The sequence below is a fragment of the Solanum lycopersicum genome, chromosome 1 (assembly GCF_036512215.1).
Source record: "Solanum lycopersicum chromosome 1, SLM_r2.1".
In the NCBI taxonomy this organism is placed as follows: domain Eukaryota; kingdom Viridiplantae; phylum Streptophyta; class Magnoliopsida; order Solanales; family Solanaceae; genus Solanum; species Solanum lycopersicum.
The window spans coordinates 71,112,320-71,140,284 of NC_090800.1; the positions used below are offsets into that span (position 1 = coordinate 71,112,320).

A 27,965-nucleotide genomic window follows, 5' to 3' on the forward strand; every position below is an offset into this window, starting at 1 on the left:
TGATTTAAACTTTTTTTATAAAAAAAAACAAAAAATATTAAGTAAAAAAAATTATACACAAGTGCCTAAGCAGCGACATATCAAAAAAATATTAAAAAAAGATTTTTATTTTGAAAATCGCTCCCGAGGGAGCGATTTTGTTATAATTTTTTTTTTTAAAAAAAAAAGCAAATTTAACAAATCGCTTCTATAGCAGCGATTTTGCTTTTTTTAGTGGACAAAATCGCTACTTCGCGAGCGATTTTGCCCTTTTGGTTAAAAAGAAATTTCATATACCGTTTTGGAATTTTTGTTAACATTTTTTACCCTTTAGGCTCCGGACTCTACAAAATTGGTGTGAACTATTTGGGAACACCTTTGCAACTGCATTTGTTATTGCAACATCTTGATCTGTAATTATTGTACGAGGGAAAATACCAAACATTGCCTCTTGCCAAGTATGAAATAGCCACTGAATTGTTTCTTCCGTTTCATCCCAAAGAAAAGCACATCAAAATAAAGTAGATTGGTGATAGTTATTAACTCCGATAAATGGAATAAAAGGCATCTTATATTTATTTGTCAAGTATGTAGGATCAAATAGGACGACATCTCCAAAATTCTTGTAAGCTATCCTAGACCTAGCATTCACCCAAAAATAATTAGCTAAATGACCCTCCACATCCATTTGTATTGCATAAAAGAATCCTACCCTATCAGATTGTTGCTTTTGAAAGTATTTCAACATCAATTGTGTATCTCCTTTCTCAAGACAATTTTACCTTTTAGTGCTCAAATAATTCTAAATATCTCGTCCAGTTAGATTGAGATTCTCTACGCCCCCTGCCTAAGTAGTTAACACTGATGCAATTATACTTGGAGGAATACCAGATTGTTTAAGAGATCAATAAAATTTTTCTGAGCCTCTGATTTTTTTCTTTTTGATCGCAAGAATTTCTGTTTGTTAGGAGAAGTAAGTTCATGATTATGATTTGAGACAAGCCTGGATATAACCCACTTTTCTTCTTCTTTCTTTGACATATATATCATCACTTTGCACCCCTCTTTAGTCTCATCTCGTTGCTTCTTACTTTCAAGACATTTTTTGAACGAAATCCTTCTTTTGAACAAACAAACTCTTGACCAATAATGAATTTATCTATACTTGATCTACTAATTCAATTTTTGTGCACACTAAAACCATTACGATGAGCATAATCAAGATAAAATTTAAATCTAGTATCAAGTGATTGAAATTCCATACCGATGTAAGGCTTAATTCTTGGTCACCTAGTTGAGGAATAAAATGTACAACTACATTCATGTTGCTTTCTATATCCTCCAAGGAATCTTCAATTCCTTCTGCATTTTGCTCTTTTAAATTAGAGATTTCAAAAGTTTTCTACAATACACAATTACTAGATATTAGACTGATAAGGTAAGTTAGCTTAAAATTTTTAAATATTTTTCATGGCTAATGTATTGAACTTTTTCAATTTGCTGAAAAGTTCTAAAAAGTATTCTTTAAAATCTTCGTCATCACAAAACATAAAATTCTTCATACATTAAAATAAGAAAATTCCTTTGAACGTTTAATTTGTTTTGATATATGGACTTTGAGTACTAGTTAGATTGGACTACATTACATGAATTATTTTAGTTAATTTGTTGTGTTGTTGATCGAATGAGAAAAGAAAATTAATTTTGAAGCAATGAAAATACTATCTAAACACTTTTTCATGTTGCGAAAAAGACTTATAAGTTATGTAAAAAAGATATACAAGAAAACTCTACCATGATAATTTTTTTGCGCAGATCGTATTTGGAAATATATAAAGAAAATAAAAATGAAAACAATACAAGTAGAGTAATATTACACTTAACTTGTATAATGACAAAACATTGAAACAATTACAGTGGACAGAAAGAAGAATCCTTATTTATGCCATCAGCAGCAACACTAACTAGCTGATGCATCACTAGGAAACATTAATTAATAACGTAACACATAATATAAAGGAGTAGCATTTATTTATTTAGTTAATAAGTTGAAAAGCACCAGTAACAAGTTTGACAATATTAAGAAGTCCTCCACCAGCGGTTTTGCCAACAATCTGCAAAGGTGCCTGCAGAACCCCAACGGATGGTAAGGTAGCGTTACATGTTGAGAGCGGAGTTGTAACCACTATGTTGCAGTCAGACAACAATGATGATAATAAACTTTGTACAGGACTCGTCACCAACGAAAACGCTCCTGATCCATTTGTTGTTGTACTTGATACTACATTTCCTGCTCCACACCGCAGCTGCACCGATGCATCTGCAATAAACAAACATGCTCACTAACGACATAATTCTTACGTACATGTGTATGTATACTCACAAAAAAGCAAGAGTGGGAGACAAGTGAAATGTACATGTATATTGGTTATTATACATATGTATTTGTATATATGATAAGTCAGATTGGGGAAAGAGGTCAATTGTATATGTATATCGGTTAGATAATTGTATATTATACATATGTGTTTGTATATTCTGGCGAATTATACCTATACAAACGTGGTTTATCATACAAACTACATGATTAATGTATGATTTTAGTCGCGAGTGATAATTATAGCAAACTATAGTTATGATGAGTAAATTAGTAGTACAAATTTGTTTAACCGCGTAATTTCCCTTACAAAGAATTAAGGAACTTACCGGGGAAAATTGGGGTGGTAGCTCCATTGAGGACATCTATTTTGCCGTTAAGGCTACAAAACAGAACCCCTTCTATACTTGTTGGGGCAAGAAGGCCACCCAGAAGTCCTCCTAATTGGGCTACGGCAACAGGGGTTGCAATTAATGCAGCCAAAATGAAAATCAAGAAAACTTTTGATGAGGCCATAGCAACTTCTTATATATGTGTGGTATGGCTAATTAATTAAGTTGTTGTTGTACGAATTTAGGTGTGTGTATTATGATCAATTTATAGGAAAAGTAATCGTATATTTAGTGGCTGAAATTTCAATATCCTAATCCACTTGCTGTTTCTTTAGCATGTATGTATGAATCAAGTAAATTGAAGTCAGAAGAGGCAATTTGGTTGTTTTTTGTCTGTGTTGAGAGAATTAGCTATTTGATCAAATATAACTTTGCGTACAGTTCATTGCTATATTAGATTCCAATTTTTTTGGGTGGTGGTCACCCTACATAGCTACATAACTACAAATTCCTCTAATATATACAATAGCATGCTTATTTTGACCTTTTTTTAAAAAAAAAATAAAATTCTTGAGCATGCGTATGTGAATATGGTCCAATGGGTTAATTAGTAAAACTACATACTATATCAAGGCACCTCTAACGTGTTTGGAAAAATCTTCAGTGTTTTATTCATTTCACTATGCCTTGAGCAACTTTCGCATTTTGCGCTAAAATTATCCCTTCATATATGGGAGTATACGTAGGTTCATTTGGTTCTTCAAATATATTTAACTTGAGCATTTTTAATTTCTTAACTTTGCTAAAGTGGAGCACTTTTGATCTTCTTAACATAAAAGTAGCGTGTTAAACTCGTGTGACTTGTAAAATATAAAATTCATTGGACAAATTCTTTCGGCTTTCTAGATTGTGTTATCTGTGAAATTAGGTCTTAGGCCTAACTCACACCCCAAAAGCTAGCTCAAACGGGGGAGGATTGTCCAAGCCTTATAAAGAGTCCACCCATCTCATTAATCACCGATGTGGGACTTTGGTTATTCTTTAACATTATCGCACTTAACGCCATTTTGTTACTAAGGAAAAATATATTGTGTCTACTATATTATATTATATATATATATATATATATAACAATGTTAAAAACTAATACGGCAAGAATAATTTTTCTAATGGTGCAAATTTTACTAACAATGTCTCTTTCTTATTTGATGCACATTTGATTTTAACCCAAAATTCAAAAACTTTATTTCAATTTAAAATGCATACAAATTTTCTACGAAATAACAAAGTATTAGCAGAACTGGAGATTCAAACAAGAGCATTGAAAAAATTTCAGAAATCACTAAAAGAATAATAATTTAATTTGAGGATTACTGATTAAGGAAATTATTAAGGGTATGTTTTGGCTTGATTTGATGAGATTTTCATCAATAAAGGATATATATATAGGGAATTTTTTTGAGGGAGTACTAGTATTTGGTGATATGTAGGGTGAGGCAGCATAGACATTCTATATATTGTGTTGTTAGTTAGCCTTCCCAAATGTTAGTTTTAGGACATTCATATGATCTTATTAGTAGAGATGTTTTCTAAAAGTAGTTATACAAATATGAATTTTGGATCGACCATATTTGGTGGACAATTCATTCAAATTGATTAAATCATTTCTTCGGTACAAAAACGAATCGAAAATCGAACCAAACCGCAAATCGAATCAATTCGAAAATAAAATTCGATTAGTGGTTTGGTTTAACTTGGTTTGATATTGAAAAAAAACTCGACTATATATGAGTTGATTTGGTTTTAACAAAAAAAAAAAAAACTCAAGGTCAAACCAACCCGACATTATATATGTTATTTTAAAATTTATTTTATACATAAAAATATTTACTTTGATATAGTTTTAATAAATTCTTATACTATTTTATAGTTTTATCTTTTAATATATTATTTCAAGTTTAAAACTTAGAATCCGAAATGGTCCAATAAAGATTATAGTTCATAGATGTTGATAATTATAATAAAACTTAAATCAAAATCAAATTAATACTTAATGCAAAAAGAAAATTAATTCAACACGAAAAATGACAATAATATTGAATACTTGTTCTTTAGTTTTACATTGGTTTATAATCAAAATACATAATCTAATTTTAATTTTCCTTAAATATTTAGCAATGTAACTAATACTTATTAAACTTATTTTAGCACGATTTAGTACTTTTAAATTATGATCATTTTCATTATGACTTTGTAATATTTATTTTATATGATGATTTCATGCATTATTATTTTTAATTGAATATTTTTGTGCCATCAATATTCTTCTCATATTTTGTATTATTTTTTAAGAAGCACCTTAGATAATTGTATTTTGGTTGGACTAAAGAAATATTTGAAGCACAAGTTAATTATATGTTTGTATGCAAACTTTATCAAAAAAATCCAAAAATCTGGAAAAAAAAATTGAGATTTATTATTTGGTTTGATTTATAAATTTAAAAATTTGACACAATGTTTGATTTGGTATTTGAAAACCCAAAACCAACCTGAGGTTGAAAAACTCAAAAAAAATTTAAATTTTATTAGTTTGGTTTGGTTTATAAATTTAAAAAATTTATACAAATAATTTGATTTGATATTTGAAAAACCTGAACAAACCCGGTCATGTACACCCTAATGCAGAGGCGACTCAATATAATTCGAGACCTAAAGCGAAATTTTAATTAGAGTCCTAAAAATATTTAAAAAATTATTTGTATTTATTTATTTTTCTAAAATTTTTAAATGTAAATTATCACTTAATATCTTTTTTATAAATGATTTTTTCAAATACTATTTTAGAATATTATTTTTAAGCAAGATTTTATCAATTCAACATTGAAAACATCATTTTATTGAGAAAATTATTATATGAATCGAAAATATAGTTTTATAAGCAATAAGTTGATAAATATTAAATAAAGATAAGAGTTAGAATTATAGAATCTGATTCATAAAGTTGATAACTTGATATATATCCTACTTTAATATAAAAATTATGAAGAAATAAAAGAATATTTGTAATTTACTTGTTCAACACTTTTCAGCTATTGATTCATATTTTTGATAGAATATTACTCTAACAATCAAAGATTTGAATAAATAGAGTGCATAAGGAGTAAAAAAGATTTAAAAAAGAATGTGAATGTTAGCAATATATATGTATGTGTATATATATATATATATATATATATATATATATATATATATATATATATATATATATATATATATATATATACATACATAATTACTTTTTATTATGATTTTTTTTAAAAAAAAAATTAAACATGATTTTTTTATTTATAAAAATTTTGAGGCCCAAAAAATTGGGACAGGCAAGAGCCGGCACTGCTCTAATGTCTTTTGTTAATTACATCTAGGAAGCTGAACTAACAATTAAGCATCTCAAATGATTCAGATTTCAGACCATAGTCTTTCAACAACTTTCCTTCTATATACTCTTTTAGTAAATGACCAATCTCACTAGAGTTAGGGCCCATTTGGATGAGCTTAATAAAAGTAGCTTTAAAAAATTAATTTTAAAAGTGTTGAAACTTATTTTTAAAATAAGCAGTTATGTGTTTGGATAAAAGTGCTGAAGTTGCTATGTCAAACGTGAAAAGAAAAAAATGAAAGAAAGAAATGTTAGGGTTATATGGGTAATTTAGAGATTGTATAAAAATATTAAGGGCAAAAAGATAAAAATGTGGTCAACTTAAAACAACTTATAAGCTAAAAAAAAAGCACCCCTACCCCAGCTTTTAACTTTTGGCTTAAAATAAGTTTTTTTTAGCTTAAAATAAGTTATTTTGAGTATTGCCAAACAGTTAAATAAGTCAAAAAACTAGCTTTTAAGTCAGTTTGACCAGCTTTTAAGGTGAGCCAAACAGGCTCTTAAAATAGAATTACTTCCAACTTCCATTTCTCCATTTCCCATAAATAAAGTGTTGGCATAATATAATACAAGTATAATAAGTAATCCTTGAAATAAAATAAATAAACAAATCTTTAGGATGAGACGCGAATAACTTGCTCTCTTTAAGGAGATTCAAGTCTATTGCGGTATGATTTGAGAGAGTTTTGATAATAGCTCATTGAATATCAAAAGCATGTATTACATATATTTAGAACAAGGATATAAATTCTAAGAGATTCGAACCCTTGTTGCTCACATTGAAAGTTACAATGCCTGCCAGTTGCACCATTCAACGTATTATTTACTGAGTGACAGATGTAATATATACTGAATTTATTTTACTTGTAACACATATATACAGAGTTTTAACCAAGGCCATTAGATGTCGTGACACACCCACCCATAAAGCTAGATCTGCCCTTGCCCGTGCATTGTGCGCGCATATATACTAGTATAACTTAAGAGTTTAAGTTGAATATTTTGATAAAACTTTAACTTAATCTCATATAATTTTATATCACAATTTCTTCTCACATGATAAAATCGACTCTACAATCCAAAAATAACTCAATACATTTTACCAAATAAGCAAAAATCCATATAACACACTTTCTTCAAAGTAAAAGTCCCCCCAAGTCATTTGATATTATTTGTTTTTTCAAACTATGATATATTAGAAAGTAATGGATCTTTTTGTAATTTAATTTGTAAGAAATTGGTGGTATCAAAGTAAATATTATCAGCCAAAATTACACCTCATTCTCTCTCTCATTTGCACTCCGACGGCTGTCCGCACCGTTTCCACTCTACTCCGGTGAGTCCACCGTCCTTTCTCCGATGGCGGCGTTGCCGCTGAGCTTGTCTTCAAAGATTTATTTTCCAATCGATTTTTATTTGTTGTCTTAATTTCACTGTGATTTTTCTTATTCATTTGCTGTTATAAATGTATTCTAGTTTTCATTTGATTATGGAACTCTAATAGGATTAGTTTGTGTAACGATAAAGTATTTGGAGATAATATTTTTGCGATTAGGGTTTGTGAGTGTTTTAATCTGAAGTTGTGCTCTCTTGCTTATTGAAATCTGTTAAGTTTGTTTGTCAGTTCTTTGTACTGGCTGGCTATGCTAACTGGAAAGAATACGGATTTCCACCATCTTTTTTCGGATGTGAATTAGGTAGCAAAGAAGCTCTAATAGATGAATCATCAATGGTAGTCCTTGCTTTGATCTCGTGATGATATTGCATTTCTATTTCAAACATAGAGTTTCGTCTTCACAATTGCAAATAGTTTGTGCTCTTGTTTGAAATATTGCATCGGATGATGGAAAGGAGGTAGTGTTGCTTGGGATGCCCACCTTATCCACCACATGCTGTCTAGTAAGGGCTTATCTTTGTGAATTGCCATGCTTGTTTGCACCTATTGACTACTTTTATTCCGAGTGGAGGCACAAACAAAATGAGAGAATAAATGTAGGAGGGGAAATTTTCTAGTACCTTTAAGTAATTCTCATTTTGAGTGGTTGTTTTGTTCTCTTATTTGGACTGAAAGAAAATAGAAATTTCCCCTAATATATGTTGCAACAATGTAGTTTCTAGCATTTTTGTTTGTTGCACTGCCATGCTGTCTCTGATCGATTGGACATGTTTGGCAAATTTATAACAAGCTCTATCAACTCTTAAAATACATCATATTATTGATTTTGTTATGAAACTATATAAATTTAGAAGAAGAAGAAAGTAGGGAGAAGAGAAAAGACTTCTTATTTCTCTTGAAGTATATTCAGGATTCAGAGATCTTTTACAAATCTTGTTTACAATGAAGGAAAACCCTTTATTTATAGGGAAAACCTTACTTGGTCCCCAAGTAGGATTCCTAACCATATCCTACAATTACTCCACATAATTAGACATTCACTATAATACAAATTGTTTATAACACTCCCCTTGAATGTCGGTAGATTATGTGCCTCGTTAAAACCTTACTAGATAAAACTCAGTGGGAAAAAAATCTAGTGAAGGAAAAAGAGTACACATATCTAATAATATGCATTATGGATGCCTCATTAAAAATCTTACAAGGAAAACCCAATGGGACAAAACCTTGTGAGGGAAAAAGAGTACATCGCATATTAACTCCCCCTTATGAGAACATCAATTCAGAGACTAGAATCTTTGTTTTCCAATCTTGTGCATCATCTTCTTGAAAGTTGTAGTTGATAGAAACTTGGTGAATAAATCAACAATAATGTTACTTGAACATACCTCTTGCATGTTGATATCACCATTCTTGGGAGCTCATGAGTAGAAAAATCTTGACGAAATATGTTTTCTTCTATCTACTTTTATGAATCTTTCCTTCAAGATCAAAGATTTCTGCAAGTTCCTTACTTTAACTTCTTTAAGCAAATAATCTATTGCCTTTTGAAAACTCTTCAAGAGTTTCAATTCTAGTTATCAACTTGCACAACAATATTTGTATATGCTTCATGCATTTTGAATCGATTTAATTCTTATAAAGATTATAAACAAGTTCTCCAAAAACTTGCACATACTTTAGATTTTGAACCCTTCATGACTTTTCATATTAATTTTGTCAAGTGATAACATTCAATATTAAATGTATGATATATTGTAGTGACTAGATTGCAAGTCAAATAAGCTTTACGCTTACCAAGATGCATCATTCCACTTTTCACTTGATAATTATTTCTATACAAGTATGCTTTAATAGATGTAGAATTCATATCCTCATAATCTTTTACAATATTGCACGCTATTGTATCAAAGATATCGTCAACGATATATCATTTTGTATCGATTCACAATACGACAAAACTTATTGAGATCTCATCACTTCATTATTGAGATCTCATCACTTCATTATTTTTAGGTAGCTACCCCTCTCATGAGGTTTCATAAAGAGTTATGTCGTAGGCTCTCCAAGAGCACATTGTATCCTTATTATGATCATTTTGATTCTTTTATCCTCCCCTTTTTCAAGGATTATTTTATTTAGAATTGATTAGTCTATCATGCTTCATGTATGTCATAGACTTTATCCTTAAAAGACATTCAATAGGAGTATTTACAACTTTTGTGTTGCTTCTAATCTCCCCCTTATGTTAGACAACCTAACATATATCTCAATCTTTTGGAGAATCTATCTTTGTGCATCATAGTATATTCATTGATTATATACCATATATCAAAATAATCAGATGAAAAATATTTGGTCCCTGACCATACCTGACCATAAATCAATTAAAAGAAAATTTGATCATAATTTATCAATATGATGCGTACAATTACTTTTGTATGCGATATCGTATTTCATATCAACATATGCAACTTTATTTTCACAAGCAATGATTTCACTATCTCAGACACTTAATGTCACAACATCTTGAGTATTTATCACTATTATCAAGATAAATTGTCTTGATTACATATTCTGAAATTGTGCTCTTAACTCAATTATTTTTGCACAAACAATTTTGTGAATGTCAAACTACATGTTGACAACAAAAACACATGTGATTATCTTATAGATGCATCTTTTTATCATATCACATGATAGGTAAACGGGCCCATATTCGCCATTTATACTTTTCAGAATTTAGGGATTTAGTCCCATCTGTAGTTGATCCAATCAACTTTATCATGAGAACAAGCAACGTAAAGAATTCTTGAAGAATCTTCTAGTTTTTCAATGTATGTCCATTACTCAGTATGCACATCTTTGGGATGATCAAATTATTCATGCCAACTAATAAAATTATTAGTACTCGTAAACTCCAAGTTTACTACGTCATGTGCCTTTTGCTTTAGTAAATTTCTAATTTACTATTATACGAGTAAATTTCAATTTTATTACTCCAAGAGTAATTTTCAGATTTATTTCTTCTCAATTACTTCACCCTTTAGGTGAGTCATGATTCCATCATTGAATGAACTAATCTGAAGAAAATTGTGCATGTAACATATTATTTGTGCCAATATTTTTGCAATCTTTCTCATGCCTAGCATGGTGGCTTACACCTCATTCCCTTTGAAGAATGAATTTATATTTTTACCATTTATCAAAATTTCTCATTCTTCATGAATGAAACACAAATATGTGAGCATATCAAATAATGATAGCTTTAGTACCTCATTCAATATCTATGTGCATTATTCAATCACTTGTCTTCTTTCAGACATATTATGCACTACAACCATATTGACTTTACGTAATGAAACAAATTTAGTAAATTTCATGACTTCTCATCAAAAACACATTAGTTTTTCTTTAGTCATTATTATATCATCAATATGGTGCATAAAGACTGACATTCAATGTCTTATCCATATAAAAGTGTTTTAGGTCATAAATTGATGGATCTTGAACCCAATATCGTATCATCATGGTGCATCAGGACTTTAACCCAATGTCTTACCCTCTTTTTGCGATTGGACATAAATCCATCGTCTTATTCTTTTGGTGCGATAAATCTATCGTCTTACCCGTAATGAGGCTCAACCTCAAACCTTCAAGATAATTATAATTTTATCACTTTTGATGATCATCAATATGATCGTACATTATAATTATACACAAAATTTAGATTATTGATTTATTATAATCAACATTAGTAGTTAATATATATAGCTTAATAGATCACATGCCTCATATAAAGGTTGAAAACATACCTTTCACTTAATTGTGCTTATTCAATTATTAAAATAAATTAAGGAATTCTCTTCCGAATCGATTAAAATTAAACGTATAAAAAGTCAACAAATCTCTTTAAATACTTAATTTAGATGGTACCTCCAGATCTGTCACACAAATAATTATAACATAAAGATAAATCATACCTTGAAGATATAAGAATCTTATTGCATAACTTATGCACTTTTTTCGTCTTCTTCATAATTCTTTAAGAATAGAACAATCGTGTTGATAACGTGTTATGAAACTATATAAATTTAGAAGAAGAAGAAAGTAGGGAGAAGAGAAAAGACTTCTTATTTCTCTTGAAGTATATTCAGGATTCAGAGATCTTTTACAAATCTTGTTTACAATGAAGGAAAACCCTTTTTTTATAGGGAAAACCTTACTTGGTCCCCAAGTAGGATTCCTAACCATATCCTACAAGGACTCCACATAATTAGACATTCACTATAATACAAATTGTTTATAACAGATTTGATATATTGGAAAATATGATTAATTCCTCTTCAATTGGAATGTGTTCATTTAATTACTGTTTAGTCGATAAGGTTCTATTTTCTACTACTTTTGAAAGAAGTTTCTGCTGTATATATATATACATACACACATATTTGGATTAGGTAAGTAGGGTTTGATTCAGTAAGCACCCAGAAGACACAAATGTTGAAAAAAATGAGTTAGCTCACCCTTCGGAGTGGCTCAGTGGTTTGGGCTTGGACTACCATGTCGGAGGTCTCAAGTTTGGAACCCCTTGCTAGCAAAAGCAAGGATTTGCCTTCTGGTTCTGGCTCGCTGCACCGGGTTTGCCTAGTGCGGTTTACCTCTTCTATGTGGTTCGCGAGCTACTGCATAGAAGTGGGGCTTACACTGCACGCACCCAAAGGGTATCGGCTGCGGTTTTCCTTGTCATGAAAAAAAAAAGGGAGTTAGCTCTTGCTCAAAATCACATATCTCCAACTAAAATTTAAGGAGCTTAGAAGATCCAAAAATATATGAGAATTATCTACACTATTCAGTTAACAACCAAGCAAAAAGATTAGGAAATCATCTATCTCTCAAAAAGATCTAAAGATATGTGAGAACTATCAACACTATTTTGTCTGCTTAATCGTCCTATTTATGCTGGCATGAATGATTAGCTACAGCCTGCATAAGCCTCTTTGAGGTTGCAGGACATTGCCCAAGTGACTCTAAACAAGCACATAACCCATACAAATTTTATTATTGGGTAGTGCAAAATACGTGGTGTGCACTTTCTGTCATATTTATGAAGTATGTATTGCGCAATGCAATACCAGCTCTACTCAACTGTCTCGACTGTGAGAAGCTCCCCTGACAGCTATCCAATTAAGGCATGCTACTTTTGTATGGATCTTGGTTTCAGCTTCAGGGCCATTTTTCAATCATATTTTGCATATAGATATCTACCATAACATCCCTTTACTGTCAATTGTCCCGTCTCCTCCCCCCCCTCCCCCCCCCACACACACCCACACACACACACAAATACAATCTGCCATTTTCATTCATCTGAATCTGAGTGCCAGCAATATTCTCAGAAATTCCTGCATGCTATTTATCTCCAAATCCTTGCAATTTCTTCTGAAATGAACATTCCAGGAGTGCCCTTCTCTCATCTGATGGAAGTTGCCTCTGAATTACTTGCAATAAATAGGACAGGGTAATCCTCCTTCAAGCTATTATTTCCAGCCCATTTATATTCCCAGAATGATGTTTGTTTTCTATTTCTTATTTTGATATGAATCATGCTACTGAATTCATATTGCCTACTAATGTATTTCTATGGTGTCATACCATGGAAAAAGAACTGGTACTGGTACACATGTATCTTTTTCCTCCATGCTTTGCTTCGATGATCTTTCTCCATAAAGTTTCCTCTTCATCCTTGTTCCTCCAATGCCACTTCATCAGTAGGTTTTTGTTGTGTATTTCCAAATTCCGAATGCCAGAACCCCACACTCCTTCGGCTCTACTATTTCTACCGTAAAATATAGAAACAAACCTTTCTATAAGTGATTAAAATGAGGAATAAGAAGGAACGATATTCTTCTCAGTCTAGCAAAACGATAATTCTTTATGAAATTCTCTTATTTGTGATTCTATACCTTGTGTTTGTTATTAGACTGCTTGGTTATCTCTAGAAAATCACCTGCAATTTTGTTGATGACGTTCCCTTTCTTCTGTTCCAAATTACAGACTCACGAATTGCGGACCTCTAAATTATCGAAGAGCAGCCAAAATGTCTCGAAAAGGACTAATGGAGCAGGACCTGAGCAAGTTGGATGTAACACAGTTGCATCCACTTTCTCCCGAAGTGATTTCTCGTCAGGCTACGATCAACATTGGTAAACTGTCTGTTTAACCTTAAGCTTCTTTGTTATTCTGTATTCTGTATATTGGAGTGAAATATTCTGATTTTTGTCTCTCTAACTTTCTTTTTCTGGTCAAGCTTTTTACAAGTTACTAGAGATGGTGCTTAATTTAATTTCATTTGCCAGGTACCATTGGCCATGTGGCTCACGGAAAGTCAACAGTTGTAAAAGCTATATCTGGTGTGCAGGTACTTTGTTATTTCAGGCTTATAATGGCATTTAATTGAAGTGTACAAGGTTTGTTCTTTTAGTTCATAAGATTCTTGTTGGATGTCAGTGCTTCTTTTAATCTACTTTCTCTTACTTGGTTACAAATCATACGCTGATCTTACTAAAATATCACCACAGTTTCGTATTGCACCTTTATTGTAGATAATCCATTATGAGTATAACCATACATTCACACCAACTATTAGCGTTTCATTTCTACATTGTGTAGTTGGTCATTTTTTGAAAGAAGCTTCTTTCCCAGGGTTCCTCATTTTCTTTTTGTTCTCTGATGGTGAAAAATAATAAACTCCTTGCAGTGTTTCCCTTAGATAGCATGGTGAAGTATACCATATAGCTAAGTTGCTACATGAGATGGAGCCTATATTAGAAGTTCCGCTAGAGTTATCAACTTTTGAGGTCCTTGATGATATTAATGTTTGTAATTACGTACCTCTTAATGATTGCTTCAGCATGGTGATTACAGTGTTATCAAAGGCAAAAAGCACAAAAAAGCTCTAAGGTCCATGAGGGCTTTAAGCGCAAATAAAGCATGGGCTTTAATGAAAAAAAGCACAAAGGGAGAAAAGAACACAAATATATATATTTAGTCAAAGACTAATAACTGTAAACATGAATGACAAATATATGTTCAAAGAAATTGAAAAGAAATTATGATAAAATGAAATATCAATTATATAGTGTCATTTCTTCATACGAGGCTCATTGGCAAGGAAATATTTGCCTTAGAACCTTGATGATGATGCTGAAGCGCACATAAAGCGAGGTGTAGCGCTCAACACGTTTTGAGCCTCGCTTCAGGGCTTAAGCGCGCCTTTGATAACACTGGGTGATTATCAAGTCTTTAGTTATATTTTGTTGTTGGGTAAAGTGTAACTTTTATTTAAGAATTAGCATCACCTTAAAGAGTTACAGCCAAAAAAAGATGCTGTCATTACAAATCGTGTATGAGCTAATAAAGTCGAGTCCGGAGCCTAAATGTCCACTTTTTTCTTTCAAAATGAATCTAGGCCCATTGATTTATTTAACTAAATTGGACACCTCACTGCCCAACGAGATCCTTACTTACCTTTAAAGCCGTGAGAGGCGTCAACATCTTTCTCGTGTAGGGGTAGTGATTTTACCTTTTTATAAAAAAAAATCGTTGCTGGGGCAGCACGTTTAGTTTATTTGTTTATTTGTTTCACTTTTAAATCGCTGCTTCCTTAAATATTTTTTAATTTTTTTTTTGGCACGCTTTCACTTGAAAGGAAATTTCACATGTATAAACAAAACTTAAACATCACATGTATTGATTTACAAAAAGAAGAGTTCATGTGTTGAACTTAATTTCCTTATTTATATTCAACATTGTTCATTGTTCAAGTACCTAACTTCAAAGTTCTCTTATACTAATTTTTGAAGTCTTCATTTTGTAGGTATATTTTGATTTATTTTATTTTAAAATTTAAGAATTAACTATTAATTATTATTGTATTGTGAAAAAAGTTTGGGGGCTTTTTGTGACTGTCGTAGTTCGCATGACGTTCAAAGATCCTGTTGATCGTTTTGTCAAAAGAAGTAACCTTGTTGTCGCATTACTTCAAAGTAAAATGCCATGGCCTCTCGCAATAGATGAAAAAAAATTATTGATTATTTTCAAAGAGCTCAAGGGCACACTGGTACAATAATAATTAATAGCTAATTCTTAAATTTTAAAATAAAATAATCAAACTTTACCTCCAAAGTAAAGGCTTCTCCAGAAAAATTAAAATTTAATCGACAAAAAGAAAATTAGTATAAGAAAAGTTTGTAGTGAGGTACTTGAACAGTGAACAATGAAGAATATTTTTATAAATAATGAAATTATGCTCAACATGTGAACTCTTCTTTTTGTAAATCAATACATGTGAAGTTTAAGTTTTGCTTTTTCACGTAAAAGCATGCCAATTTTTTAAAGAAAAACAACAAATTTTAGGAGCGGGGTTTTTACCCTGTGTGCACGCAGGTTTCCCTTGTCATAAAAAAAAAATAAAAAAATAAACTAAAATCGTTGCCCCTGCAGTGATTCAACCAATTTTTTTCAATTTAAAAATCTCTGCCCATGCAGCAATATTAAGAAAAAAAAAATTTCCAACTAAATCGCTGCCCCAGCAATGAGAAAGATGTAATTTTCAGCGTTAAAGTCAAGCATGCCCAAAAGCGAGATGTCCGATTTGGTTAAAAAAATCAATGGCTCTTTATGCATTTTGAAAGAAAAAAGTGGCCCTTTTGGCTCCGACTCTAATAAAGTCAATAATGCACAATGCATCATGTACATCTAATGGAGTCATGTTGCACCAATGGCTAAGCAAGAATATAGGATTGTTCTTCATGATGGGTACAAAATCTTCTTCTTTCTCAGAAACCTATAGTTCCTTTACTTCCAAATGACCCACCAAATAGGCAAGGGTCTATAGCTATGCATTGAACTTGCGGTGTTAGAATAGTAATAGGTATATACAATCTTACTTAGAATAGGAATAGGAATAGTAATAGGAATAAGAATAGTATATAGTGTGCTAGTTGGAAAAGGAGTATATTGTAGTATCTATAAATAGGGTCTCTCTAATAATATAGAGACAACAATTCAATAATATTCTTTTCCTATATTTCTCACATGAATTAACTAAGAGAATCATTCAACCTTGTGCGGTGCCATGATCTTCCAATTGGATTTTCAGGGCTATTATGGGTTGGTAATCGGGTTAGCGAGCAAAGAGTAGAAGCTCTTCACCCGTTCACCGTGGATGTACCTTTGGAGAAGCCTTTCCATGGAAATTGGTCTGTTTGGGTTGAGGTAGTAAGTTAAGCATTTGCAACAAATGGAGGAAAATGTCAAGTTTTCAATATTTAGCTATGGTAGTCAATTTATTAGAAGAGCTGATAAGAAGAGATTCTTTAGGGGTGAATGGCCAAGCCATGAAACATGGAAGAATTTAATTTTGCCCATTGTGAATTGAATTTACCAAGAATACTTCCCATAAGTCTGTAATATGCTTTTAGATACTCAACCGGAGAGGAGGGAGATTAGATTTTGTGACTCAATGGTTCAACATGCCAAACTTGGAGACAATAAAATTCCTCACAACTGAACCTCGTAATCCATTTGTAGCACTCATTACTAAGAAGACAAGAGCAAAGGAGTTGGGAGATTTTACGCCTGTTAGTTTGATTGGCTGTATATACAAGGTGATTCCAAAGGTGTTGATGGAAAGACTAAAGAGGGTGATCGCTACGATAGTGGACTCCCAACAATGGCTTTTACCAAAAGGAGACAAGTAATGGATGTTGTTTTGATAACTAATGAAGCTGTGGACTCTAGTTTCAAGCAAGAACCAGGAAATTTATATATTAACATGGCATATGACCATGTTATTGGAGTTCCCCTACTAATATGGCAAATAATAGGTTTTCGGTAGAAATGGATCAAGTGGACAGACATTGCATTTTTACTGTCAGGTTCTCCACTACCATAAATGGATCTCCCAAAATGATTTGTCCTTGCTCATAGAGGTTTTGAGACTGGAAACCTCTGTCTTCCTTTTTGTTCATATTAGCTATGGAAGGGCTCACCTACATGGTTAAGACAAGAAAATTAAATGGATAGATCAAGGGTTTTAAGGTGGCCAAGAATGGCTGTAGCTGCTTGGAGGTTACGATCTCCAATTTGTTGATGACTCTTTAATCTTTTGTGATGCAAAAGAACAACTACTGAGGTTCTTAAAAGTTATTCTGGTCCTACTTGAAGGCATGTCAGATCATGTATGCACATCAATTGGAGGAAGAGCTATCTTATCCCTATCAATGAAGTAAATGACATGGGGTTATTTACACTGCTTATGGGAGGAACAATAGGTAATTTACCTACTGTTTATTTAGGCACGCCATTGGGTGCAAAATCTTAGTCCAAGGCTGTTGGAACAATGTTGGTGAGAAGTGTGAAGAAGTTGTCTAGATGATGTCCTTATTTCCCATTCCAGTAGGGATTGTTCAAAGGAAAGGAAACAAAGAGAAAAGAGGTTTTCATTTGGTCAAACAAAAATCTCTGATAGTTGGTAAACCTCATGGTGGACTAGGAATCTGGAATCTAAAGGTGCAAAACCAGACACTCAAGATAAAATGGTAAATGAGGTATTTTCAAGAACCTCAAATATTATGAGTGTGATTAAAGCAAAATGTTGAGATTAAGACAAGTAGATGTCAAAGGAAGTTAATGCAGCCTATGGGTTCAGTTTATGGAGATCCATGAGTACACTCTGGTCTGATATGAAGAACCAAACATCAATTGAAGTATCAATGGACACAATATACTATTCTGAAAATAATTGTCTAGGGGATGAGTTTTTTGAGGCACTTTTCCCTGATATCTTCTGTCTAGTGCAACATCAGCAGAATTACGGACTTCTTAAGATTGGGATATAGTATTTAGTAGAATGCTAAATGGTTGGGAGGTGACCAGAGTGGCTGAACTTTACAAGCAGTTGGAAAAATTTAAAGGACTACAGAATGAAAGCGACAAATTGTGGTGGCAAGGTTACAGAAGTGGTGTTTATATGGTGAATGTAGCATACAAATTGATGAATCTATCTAACCACCATATTGCTAATTGGCCATGGAAGCATACATGAAAAAATTTAAGATTCCATAGAGTAGCCTGTTGGTTACTAAACGAAGGAGGCTATTTTGACTCATGACAACCTCGTCAAGAGAGAATTTCACTTTGTTCAAGGTGATACTTACGTTGAAAAGAAGCACAAATAGTTAGCCATCTATTCCTACATTGCAATATAACAAATCAGCTATGGTATGTCTTTATCGATCTAAGATGCATTCTTAGATAATGCGTGACAGGATTATTGAAGTTTTTTTACGTTTGGATGAAGCAAGAGCCCAAACAAGGGACAGAGATAGATGGAGAACTGTCCCAAACATGCATATGGTGGACAATCTGGAAAGGAAGGAATTCCTGATGTTTTGAGGACAGAGGCAGCTTGCTGCAAAAGATCAAGTTGAATTGTATTTTGCTTTTTTTGTTTTGTTTTTGGTGTAATCAGTTCTATACAGAAGATACTGTTACAGTTCTAGATGTTTTAGGTTCCACCTAGGATTTATAACATTGTTCTATTCTGCACATTTTTAGTTATGGTTCCCAGTTCAACCAATGTTCTGTTTTTATTCAAATATACATGCATGTTACCTTCTCGAAAAACAATAAATTATTTGGACTCTTGACTCTTGTTGTGGCTCTTCAAATCTCGAATCCCCAAACATCCCTGTTTCTTCTATTCATGTTTTGTTTGACTAATCTCCTTGATACCTTGCCATAAGTGATCTCTGCACAGTTCGTCAATTCTTTCAATTACGGAACCCGGCATTGAAACAGACAGAGTGTACGTAGGCAAAGAGTCCAGAACTCTGTTATGAGAATCAGTCTACTACGTAAAGAGAGATATTACCTTTTCTCATTGGAGAGTTTCCTTACAAACCTCTCTAGTACACCATCCCTAATGGAAATGGTATTGGACTAATCAATATTGCACCCAAAGTGTCAGCCAATAGATAAAAGGCTGATGGGTGGACTGGTTTCTAGAAAGAATGGAGAGCCTCTCTCTCTCACCCTAAAAGCTCACACATGATCCCATCAAGTCTTTGTTCCTATTTAATTTTCCTTGTGCAGGCTGCTTCCATAATATTGGTCTATTACTATGTCTATGCATAAATTGTAGAACTAAAAATAGTGCTTACAATAAGAATAATATTTCACAATAATTGTAAAGCTGAGAAGATGTTGCTTTAGGTGGCTTTACACTATTATCCTGGAAAGTAACCATTCATTATTTCCCTTAAATTCTGCAGACTGTCCGTTTTAAGAATGAGCTAGAGCGTAACATTACAATCAAGCTTGGATATGCTAATGCCAAGATTTACAAATGTGAAGAAGAGCGCTGCCCTAGACCCATGTGCTATAAGTAAGCTCTTGAAATTTAGAGAAAGTGTACTTTTGTTTCATCTGATTTATAGTAAGTTAAACAAAATTCCTTTCAGGGCATATGGAAGTGGAAAAGAAGACAGCCCCATGTGTGATGTCCCTGGTTTTGAGAGCTGCAAGATGAAATTGCTGAGACACGTGTCCTTTGTTGATTGTCCTGTAAGTATTTCACATATGCCTATCTATCTAGTGTGTAATCTTGTTGCATTTTGGAGTTGATATACAAGGTGACTAACCTTTGCTGTATACAAGTGGGTATATACCATGGAATATCTTCTTAGCTATAGCTAAACATTTTGGACCCTTCGAGTTTTAGGTGCTTATCATATTGTTCCGTTGACTGAGAACTTCTGCATCTATTTGATGGTTTTACTTACCAGTATGTGAGCCTGTGTGATTTGTCAGTTTATCCTCACTTGTCTGTGTTTTGATACTGTATTCTTTAGGCGTAAGGGTGCAAGCAGATGTCATTTATATCATTGAAAAGGCACTTTTCATAGAAGAGGAATCTATTTGAATGTTTTAAATTAAATGGAATTGTGTTGTATCTCTTAGCGTTTTTGGTGCAAAGAACAAATTGTAGATGATGAAGTGAAGATAGTAGATTTCCTAGGAGAACTGCAAGTACCTTTTTCTTATTGTTATGTTTATTTGCAGCCATGTTTTTGGAGGTGGCCAGCATATCCTTAATGCTGGGGAATACAAAGTTAAACAGTTTCAAAAAAAAAAAAAAATTACCATTGGCTGCATTTTGTTTTCTTCAACTTTTTCCATTCTAACTTACCATTGGATGCTTTAATGCAATTATGCTGAAGATGGCTGAGCATATATTCTGCATGCAGTTTATATTGCATCTTTTTTGTCTGTAATTTAATTTCTGTTTTCTTCACTGGAAGTTCCAAGCATAATTTTTTTTCTTTTTTGATGAGGAAATTGTTGATTGATATTACCGGGCATAAAACTTTTCCCTACGTTTGTTATTTCATTAGCTCTTTAGGTTGTCGTATGATAAAATTGTCTATAAGCTATTGATTTTTTTGGGAACGAGTATGTGTTTATTCTGTGTCTTTTGCTGCAGGGTCATGATATTCTCATGGCTACGATGCTTAATGGAGCAGCCATTATGGATGGAGCATTACTTCTAATTGCTGCCAATGAGAGCTGTCCCCAGCCTCAGACTTCTGAACATTTAGCTGCAGTCGAAATTATGAGACTCCAACACATAATAATTCTTCAAAATAAGGTTGATCTTGTTCAGGAAAATGTTGCCATCAATCAGCATGAAGCTATTCAGAAATTTATTCAGGTTAGTGGTATATGGTATTGGTTAGACTTGCACTGTTTTGGTGCTTGATCCATGAAGCTAAATAATGATACTGTACTTCAACACCATGTTCAGGGAACTGTAGCAGATGGTGCCCCAGTTGTACCAATCTCTGCTCAACTGAAGTATAACATTGATGTTGTTTGTGAATATATTGTGAAAAGAATTCCGATTCCTGTGAGGGATTTCACTTCACCACCAAATATGATCGTTATTCGGTCATTTGACGTTAATAAACCTGGTTTTGAAGTTGATGAGATTAGAGGTGGCGTTGCTGGTGGCAGTATTTTAAAGGTATGTTGCTTATTTCCTTTTAACTAGCGAACACGCTATGCTTACAACATCTCCGTGGTCAGAGAGCTTTGTGATTTTACCTGAAAGACCATTCTTGTTTTTATCATTTACTGTAGTGGGGTGTTTATTCTTACATGTACATTTAAGAAAATCTTGTAGGAGCAGTTACATACTTGGTGTCAGCAGTTAAATTTTTTGTGCAGGGTGTGTTGAAGGTAAATCAATTGATCGAGGTTCGTCCAGGTATTGTTGTCAAGGATGAAAGTGGCAATATTAAATGTACCCCCATATATTCAAGAATTGTGTCACTGTTTGCCGAGCAAAATGAACTACAATTTGCCGTGCCTGGAGGCCTTATTGGAGTTGGAACGACCATGGATCCAACACTGACACGTGCTGATCGATTGGTGGGACAAGTTCTCGGGGAGGTTGGGTCGCTTCCTGAAGTTTTCGTCGAATTAGAGGTAAATGACTTGTTCAAAACAATCCAGAATAGGATAGTTAAAGTGTGACTGTTAGATATCTCCTATTAACTGTTTTTTAGGTAATGAAATGTTGCACAAAAGTTTTATACTCCGTTATCTGTTGTACACAGTTGCCATTTTCTTTTCTTAATCTATTGTTTTTGAGCTAATTTATAGTTAAGTAGGCCCTACCCAGACCCCACTTTGTGGGACTATATTGGGTATGTTGTTGTTTTATAGCTAAGTCGGCTCACTTGTTAGATCCATTTAATTTTCTAAGGCCATGTGCTCGCATATCCTTCATTGAATGTACCGTTACTCCTTTGTAATGCAGGTGAATTTCTTTTTGCTCCGTCGTCTTTTGGGTGTGAGGACAAAGGACACAGAAAGGCAGGGTAAAGTTTCAAAGTTGGCAAAGGGAGAAATCCTTATGTTAAATATAGGGTCTATGTCAACTGGGGCTCGCGTTGTAGCTGTTAAAAATGTATTTGCGAAACTGCAATTGACGTCCCCAGTGTGTACCAGCAAAGGCGAAAAAATTGCTCTAAGTCGGAGAATTGAGAAGCACTGGCGTCTTATTGGTTGGGGTCAAATCCAGGCTGGTATTACTCTTGATGTACCACCGTGCCCCATCTAAGTGAATCGAAATAGTGAGTTACTGAAAGAAGAGGGGGATAAAGTAGTGAAGCAGCATAAGACAGTATCAGATGTGGGAAGGCAGGCAGTTGCTGGGAACAATTTTTGTAAGGTGGAGAAGAGAACAAAACATTATTTGGAGTTTTTCGAAACGTTATGATCCGTCTTTCTACCTCTCATTTTCTTTTCCTTGTTGGAATGGTGTTGTACCTTTGTGTAATTCATTAGTTGCGGCGGATGTTAAAATGAGTTCCATCAGAAATATTGAGCTTGCGGCAGAAAATTTGAACCACCTTGTATCATCTATTTCTTTGCATCATCTCAGACTTTGGAAGACAAATCTGTGTTGATACTAGCAAATTCTTTTCTTCTTAGTCTATATAACTAAGGTTGTTAATCATATGAAGAGTACACAGCCTACTGGTTTACATTAGAAATAATTAATTTGCTTGAAGTTTACTAACCAAACTTATAAGACTAATTGTTTAGTGGTGCTAAAATAATTATAAAACAGTATGTGCCATGTGAAGAATTATGACTGCCAGTTTTTACGTGCTAATTCATCTCCATAAGTTAATTAATTAGGTATTACTGACCTGGTTGATTGAAGGGTTTTACAGGTATACCTGCCGGATCTAAAGATGAAGTAAATATGAGGAGATGTTAGGCTGACTCATCTTTGCGTGTATATTCAGGCTGAAACGATTGGTAATAACGAGTGTCCAGTAAATATGTTATAATATCTTCTCTAAAACTCTCCACTCTTGATTACAACTGTATGTTACTAGTATCAATGACTTATCTTTAAAAGATTAAATATCCTTGGCGGCAAAATCAAACTCAATCTGCTTATTTATTAGTTCAACCCCATGTCATAATCATGGTTTATATTTCATCATCGTATCGTAAAATCATAACGTTCTTACAAATTGCATTTCATAGTTTGTCATGTTTTCTTGATAAGAACAATGAAATTCATAGAATAGGAATATAATGAAAATATAAGTTCATGACATTCAGAATGAAATACATAACATTTCATAGCTTAAGCACGAACATGTCTCATGAAAGAAAATTACACAAGTATGAAGAAATGCAACGTATAAAAGTCTCACTATATTCTCATCAATGACTTTCAAAACTATTGTTCTTGATTTAACTAATACACAGAAACACACCTCCCAAATCAAATATCCTCTAATACACAGAAAACAATTCAATTATCCTCTTGTAACGGAGAACTTTATTCCGAAATAATTATTAATGAAAAAAAAAAGTATAGTCTATATAACCTATATAAGTAATTGTACGTATTCATCTTCAACTAGTGATCTTTGTTTCATCCATAACCATATTATGGGAAGAGTATAATAGTATAGTAGTACTATTTACTATAAGCCAGAATCGAGCTTATCATCGCCAAATATACGTCGTCGAAAGTCATCAACCATGCGAGGTAATCCTTGTCGAAGGGAGACTGTTGGTTCCCATCCTAAAAGTTGTTTTGCTTTTGAAATGTCTGGCTTCCTTTTGTGGGGATCATCTTCTGTGTTTGGCTTAAATTCTATCTTTGCATTTGGATCTATTGTTTCTTGTACTACCTGCAAATAAATTATGATACATCTCCATCTCAACCTTGTATTGTAGGGCTAATACTTATTGAGGAGAATTTAATTAGGCAATTAAATCTAGTCGATTAAGATGCCACACACGTCAATATGATGTCAAACTCAGACTCATTTCAGTTCTTGATTTACTGAATGTTAGACACACATGTTATATATTGCTCACTCTTTAGTTGACAGGTGCATAAGTGCTGAGTCTCATATTAGTAGTAGTGGGATGGGGGACTTGGTCCGGTCTTTGACAAGTCTCACCTTTTTGTGCTTATATTTGAGGTTGATGTTAGACCTAATATATTCATTTTTTATTATGATACGTACCAAAGCAACTCACCACGACTCATGATTATAAAAGAGTATACACATACTTAGCAATGAAAAAAGAATTAGATCAACATATAAAAATGTGTTAGGAATATAATTATGTAATTAATTAAATTAGGTTTGTCTGTAACACCCTAAGCACAATATGTAAACTAATACTAGTAGAATGGCTTAATAATTGTTTAATGTTTACACACTTATTAATGATGAAGCACACATCCAAAAGACTTAATTAGTGGAGTGATACCTTAGCTAGTTCAAGCATGGTAAATTCACCAGGGTTGCCAAGATTGAAAGGACCTACATGATTTCCTTCCATCAACCTCATCAATCCTTCTACCTATTTATTAATTATAATATCAAAACATTAGAGGCCTCAAAAAAAAAAAACATCACAAATTTGAATAGGAAATATGTGGAATATAATTTACCAAATCAGAAACATATTGGAAACTTCGAGTTTGCTTTCCATCTCCATAAACAGTTAATGGTTGCTTTCTCAATGCCTGCAAATTTATATTTCTAATTTATATAGCACACTAAATTAACAAATCCACATGACATATTAGTCGTGTTCATCGATCTCCTTCGTGATTTATTAATGGAAATTTTATTTTAGATGGACAGAAAAATTTGTTCATTTGTCTGAAAAAATGATTTGTTTTCGATTTATATATGGAATAATGTATTAACACATACCTGTGCAACGAAATTGCTCACAACTCGACCATCATCTATGCACATACGCGGTCCATATGTGTTAAAAATTCTAGCAATTCTAACCTGAAAAAAAAACAAGAATATTGTTCTTAAAATAATAAGCTCTCATATTTGAATTAAACCTTGAAGTTTTTAATTCTATTATATATATGCAAGGAAGGTAACTTTGCTTTTAAAAATGAGAAGCATAAAAAACAGTCCTAAACTCGGCACAAATTAACTATTGACAGCCTTAAAAATACCACTCTATTTAACTAACTAAACTCAGATATACCTCCATACACTCCCAATATGCGACATGACATAACAAATGGTCTCAAACTCGTTTAGGAGCATGGAGTTCTCAATAAAAATCGAGAGAAGTATTGAAAACACCCCTTGACGAGAATTTAAGGGTGTATTTCACTATTACAAGATCCGGGCGTATTTAGCTTTAGTTAGTTAAGAAAATAGGTGTTTTAAAGGTCGTCAGTAGTTTGGGAATGAAACTAATAATTTTCGTCAAGTTTAAAGGTGTTTTTGATACTTCTCTCTTTAAAAATTGAAGTGTTGAAGTAGTAGTAAACCTCAACGTTAAGTCCTCTATGGTAATCCATGGCCAAAGTCTCAGCTGTTCTCTTTCCTTCATCATAACAACTCCGGACACCTGCTCAATCATCAAACCAAGTCTAGTATTATCGTTAGATAAGTCATAGGATTGGCAAATGAGTGGATCGGATGGAATATGAACGGATCGAAAATAGGTTAAATACAATGATCCAATAAAATATTTGACTCGTCCATATTAAAATGGGTTAACAAACAGATAGTAAAGACTATTTACGGTTACATGAATAGTCAAGTGAAAATACAAGTTAAAAGTCAAAATAAGCTTAGACTCCAATAAAACAAGAACTCATGAACAATAACAAGCAGAGAAATGAATATAGTTAATGTGGATTATTCATATTTATGGTTACTTGTTTTTTCTAACCATCTTGTCAGCCCAATTGATTAAGATAACAAAGATGAGAAGAGAACGCTTTGAGAATCTTATAGCTCAGTTGATTGGTTATCTGAACTTTCATCTTGTTAATAAAGTTTAATTCTTACCTCATAATCCCGTCTCCCATCTCCCATTTTCCCTACCCAAAAAGTTTTTTTTTTAAAAAAAATGAATTACTTAGTTATATGGTCCATTGCCATGTAAACAAACTATAATTACAATCTGGAGTACAAGAATAATAAAATATGGATGAAGAAATGGACTAACCAATGGGGTTAACATTGCCCCAATAAGTTTCAACTTGAGGATGCTGCAAAGGATCACCATACACTTCACTTGTGCTAGTTATCAGAAATCTAGCTCCTACTCTTTTTGCCAGCCCCAACATGTTCAATGTTCCCATCACATTTGTTTTGTAATCTCTTTCTACTTAAGTCAAGGAAATTAACTTAAATCCTCCAAAATATACATAAATAATTCTCCAAGTTATTAGTCGTAGTAAAAGGATATAATGGTCTTGACGGGATTATACTTGTAATGAACCGGAGAAGCAGGGCACGCCAAATGATAAATATGATCAACTTCAAGCAAGATAGGCTCCACCACATCATGCCTAACCAACTCAAACTTAGGGTTATTGAGATGGTGCAACAAGTTCTGTTTCTGACCAGTAAAGAAATTATCAACCACAATCACACTATCCCCTCTCTCTATCAACCTATCCACCAAATGGCTCCCCACAAACCCTGCTCCACCTGTTACCAATACTCTCAAGTTCTTCCTCTTCAATCCCAACGGCACCTTTCCACCTACAAAAACATTTAATAAATCTAACGTAACACGTTACATAATATATGAAATATAAATAATAATATGTTATTTACATGCCTGCATTAATGTTGCGGTTAGATTGATCATGATCAACCAACTCATACGTTATTCTTCGAGGAATCGGAGTTGATGAGACATGATCAACGGACACAGAAGCACTGCTGATGGTACGTGGGGAGAGATTAATGACACTGAGAGCGGAAACTGAAACAACGATTCCGATGAATAAACAGATGAGTCGCTGCTCTCCAAGCACGTAATTAACGATGGAAGAAGATAAAGCCTTCTTGCTAATCATCGTGTGTTTTTTTACACTAGTTTTCTCAAGATGTTCAGCTCCCATGCTGGACAATTTTTTAATTTTTTTGTTTTTGGTTTTGGAATATGGATCGATGGGTGTAATAAGAGATCCGATATGTGGGTTGTTAAAAGGAATGAGTCATGGAATTGCTTTGAATTGTTCTAAAGTTGTTACTTTCTGTGAAAAAGACTCAACTAATTAATTAATGGCTTTCAATGACTCTACCTTTCTACCTATTTAAGCTAACCTTAGCTTTCTTTACTATAGTCTATGTTAGATTAAAAGATTCTTTTTAAAATGTTTAGATCCCTAACGTATAATGACCAAGTCTAACCATGTATTTCTTGTTTTGCTATAAAGTCTTGTTTCTACTCTATTTGGTATTTTTTTTACAAATTATTTGTAGAGTTTTGCTAGATTTGGAGCGTGACTATTTTGTGGAGGGCTGATGAAGAACTGTAAGTTCATTG

The 27,965-nt window shown here is 33.0% G+C and overlaps 3 protein-coding genes across 4 annotated transcripts; 1 reads left to right on the top strand and 2 right to left on the bottom strand.

The window, feature by feature from the left end:
• Positions 1-1,827: 1,827 nt before the first annotated feature.
• Positions 1,828-3,157, bottom strand: LOC101257210 (phylloplanin). The gene is made up of 2 exons (XM_004229203.5): positions 2,686-3,157; positions 1,828-2,299 (listed from the first exon to the last, which is right to left on the bottom strand). The coding sequence occupies exons 1-2, from the start codon at positions 2,870-2,872 to the stop codon at positions 2,016-2,018; spliced, it is 471 nt and encodes a 156-aa protein (XP_004229251.1). The 5' UTR covers positions 2,873-3,157; the 3' UTR covers positions 1,828-2,015.
• Positions 3,158-7,278: 4,121 nt separating this feature from the next.
• LOC101256915 (eukaryotic translation initiation factor 2 subunit gamma-like) lies at positions 7,279-23,112 on the top strand. 2 transcript variants are annotated; one of them, XM_069298591.1, is made up of 10 exons: positions 7,386-7,463; positions 12,984-13,044; positions 13,581-13,729; positions 13,883-13,944; positions 19,862-19,974; positions 20,051-20,153; positions 21,073-21,300; positions 21,394-21,612; positions 21,816-22,076; positions 22,411-23,112. In XM_069298591.1, exons 2-10 carry the CDS (start codon positions 13,004-13,006, stop codon positions 22,711-22,713), a joined length of 1,479 nt encoding a protein of 492 aa, XP_069154692.1. In that variant the 5' UTR covers positions 7,386-7,463; positions 12,984-13,003; the 3' UTR covers positions 22,714-23,112. The 2 variants fall into 2 exon arrangements, with proteins under 2 accessions (XP_069154688.1, XP_069154692.1); XM_069298587.1 differs by lacking the exon at positions 12,984-13,044 and having other exon boundaries at positions 7,279-7,463.
• Positions 23,113-23,703: 591 nt separating this feature from the next.
• Positions 23,704-27,692, bottom strand: LOC101256624 (UDP-glucuronic acid decarboxylase 4-like). The gene is made up of 8 exons (XM_004229201.5): positions 27,252-27,692; positions 26,874-27,172; positions 26,631-26,778; positions 25,945-26,024; positions 25,358-25,441; positions 25,090-25,164; positions 24,906-24,998; positions 23,704-24,313 (listed from the first exon to the last, which is right to left on the bottom strand). The coding sequence occupies exons 1-8, from the start codon at positions 27,535-27,537 to the stop codon at positions 24,104-24,106; spliced, it is 1,275 nt and encodes a 424-aa protein (XP_004229249.1). The 5' UTR covers positions 27,538-27,692; the 3' UTR covers positions 23,704-24,103.
• Positions 27,693-27,965: the final 273 nt, after the last annotated feature.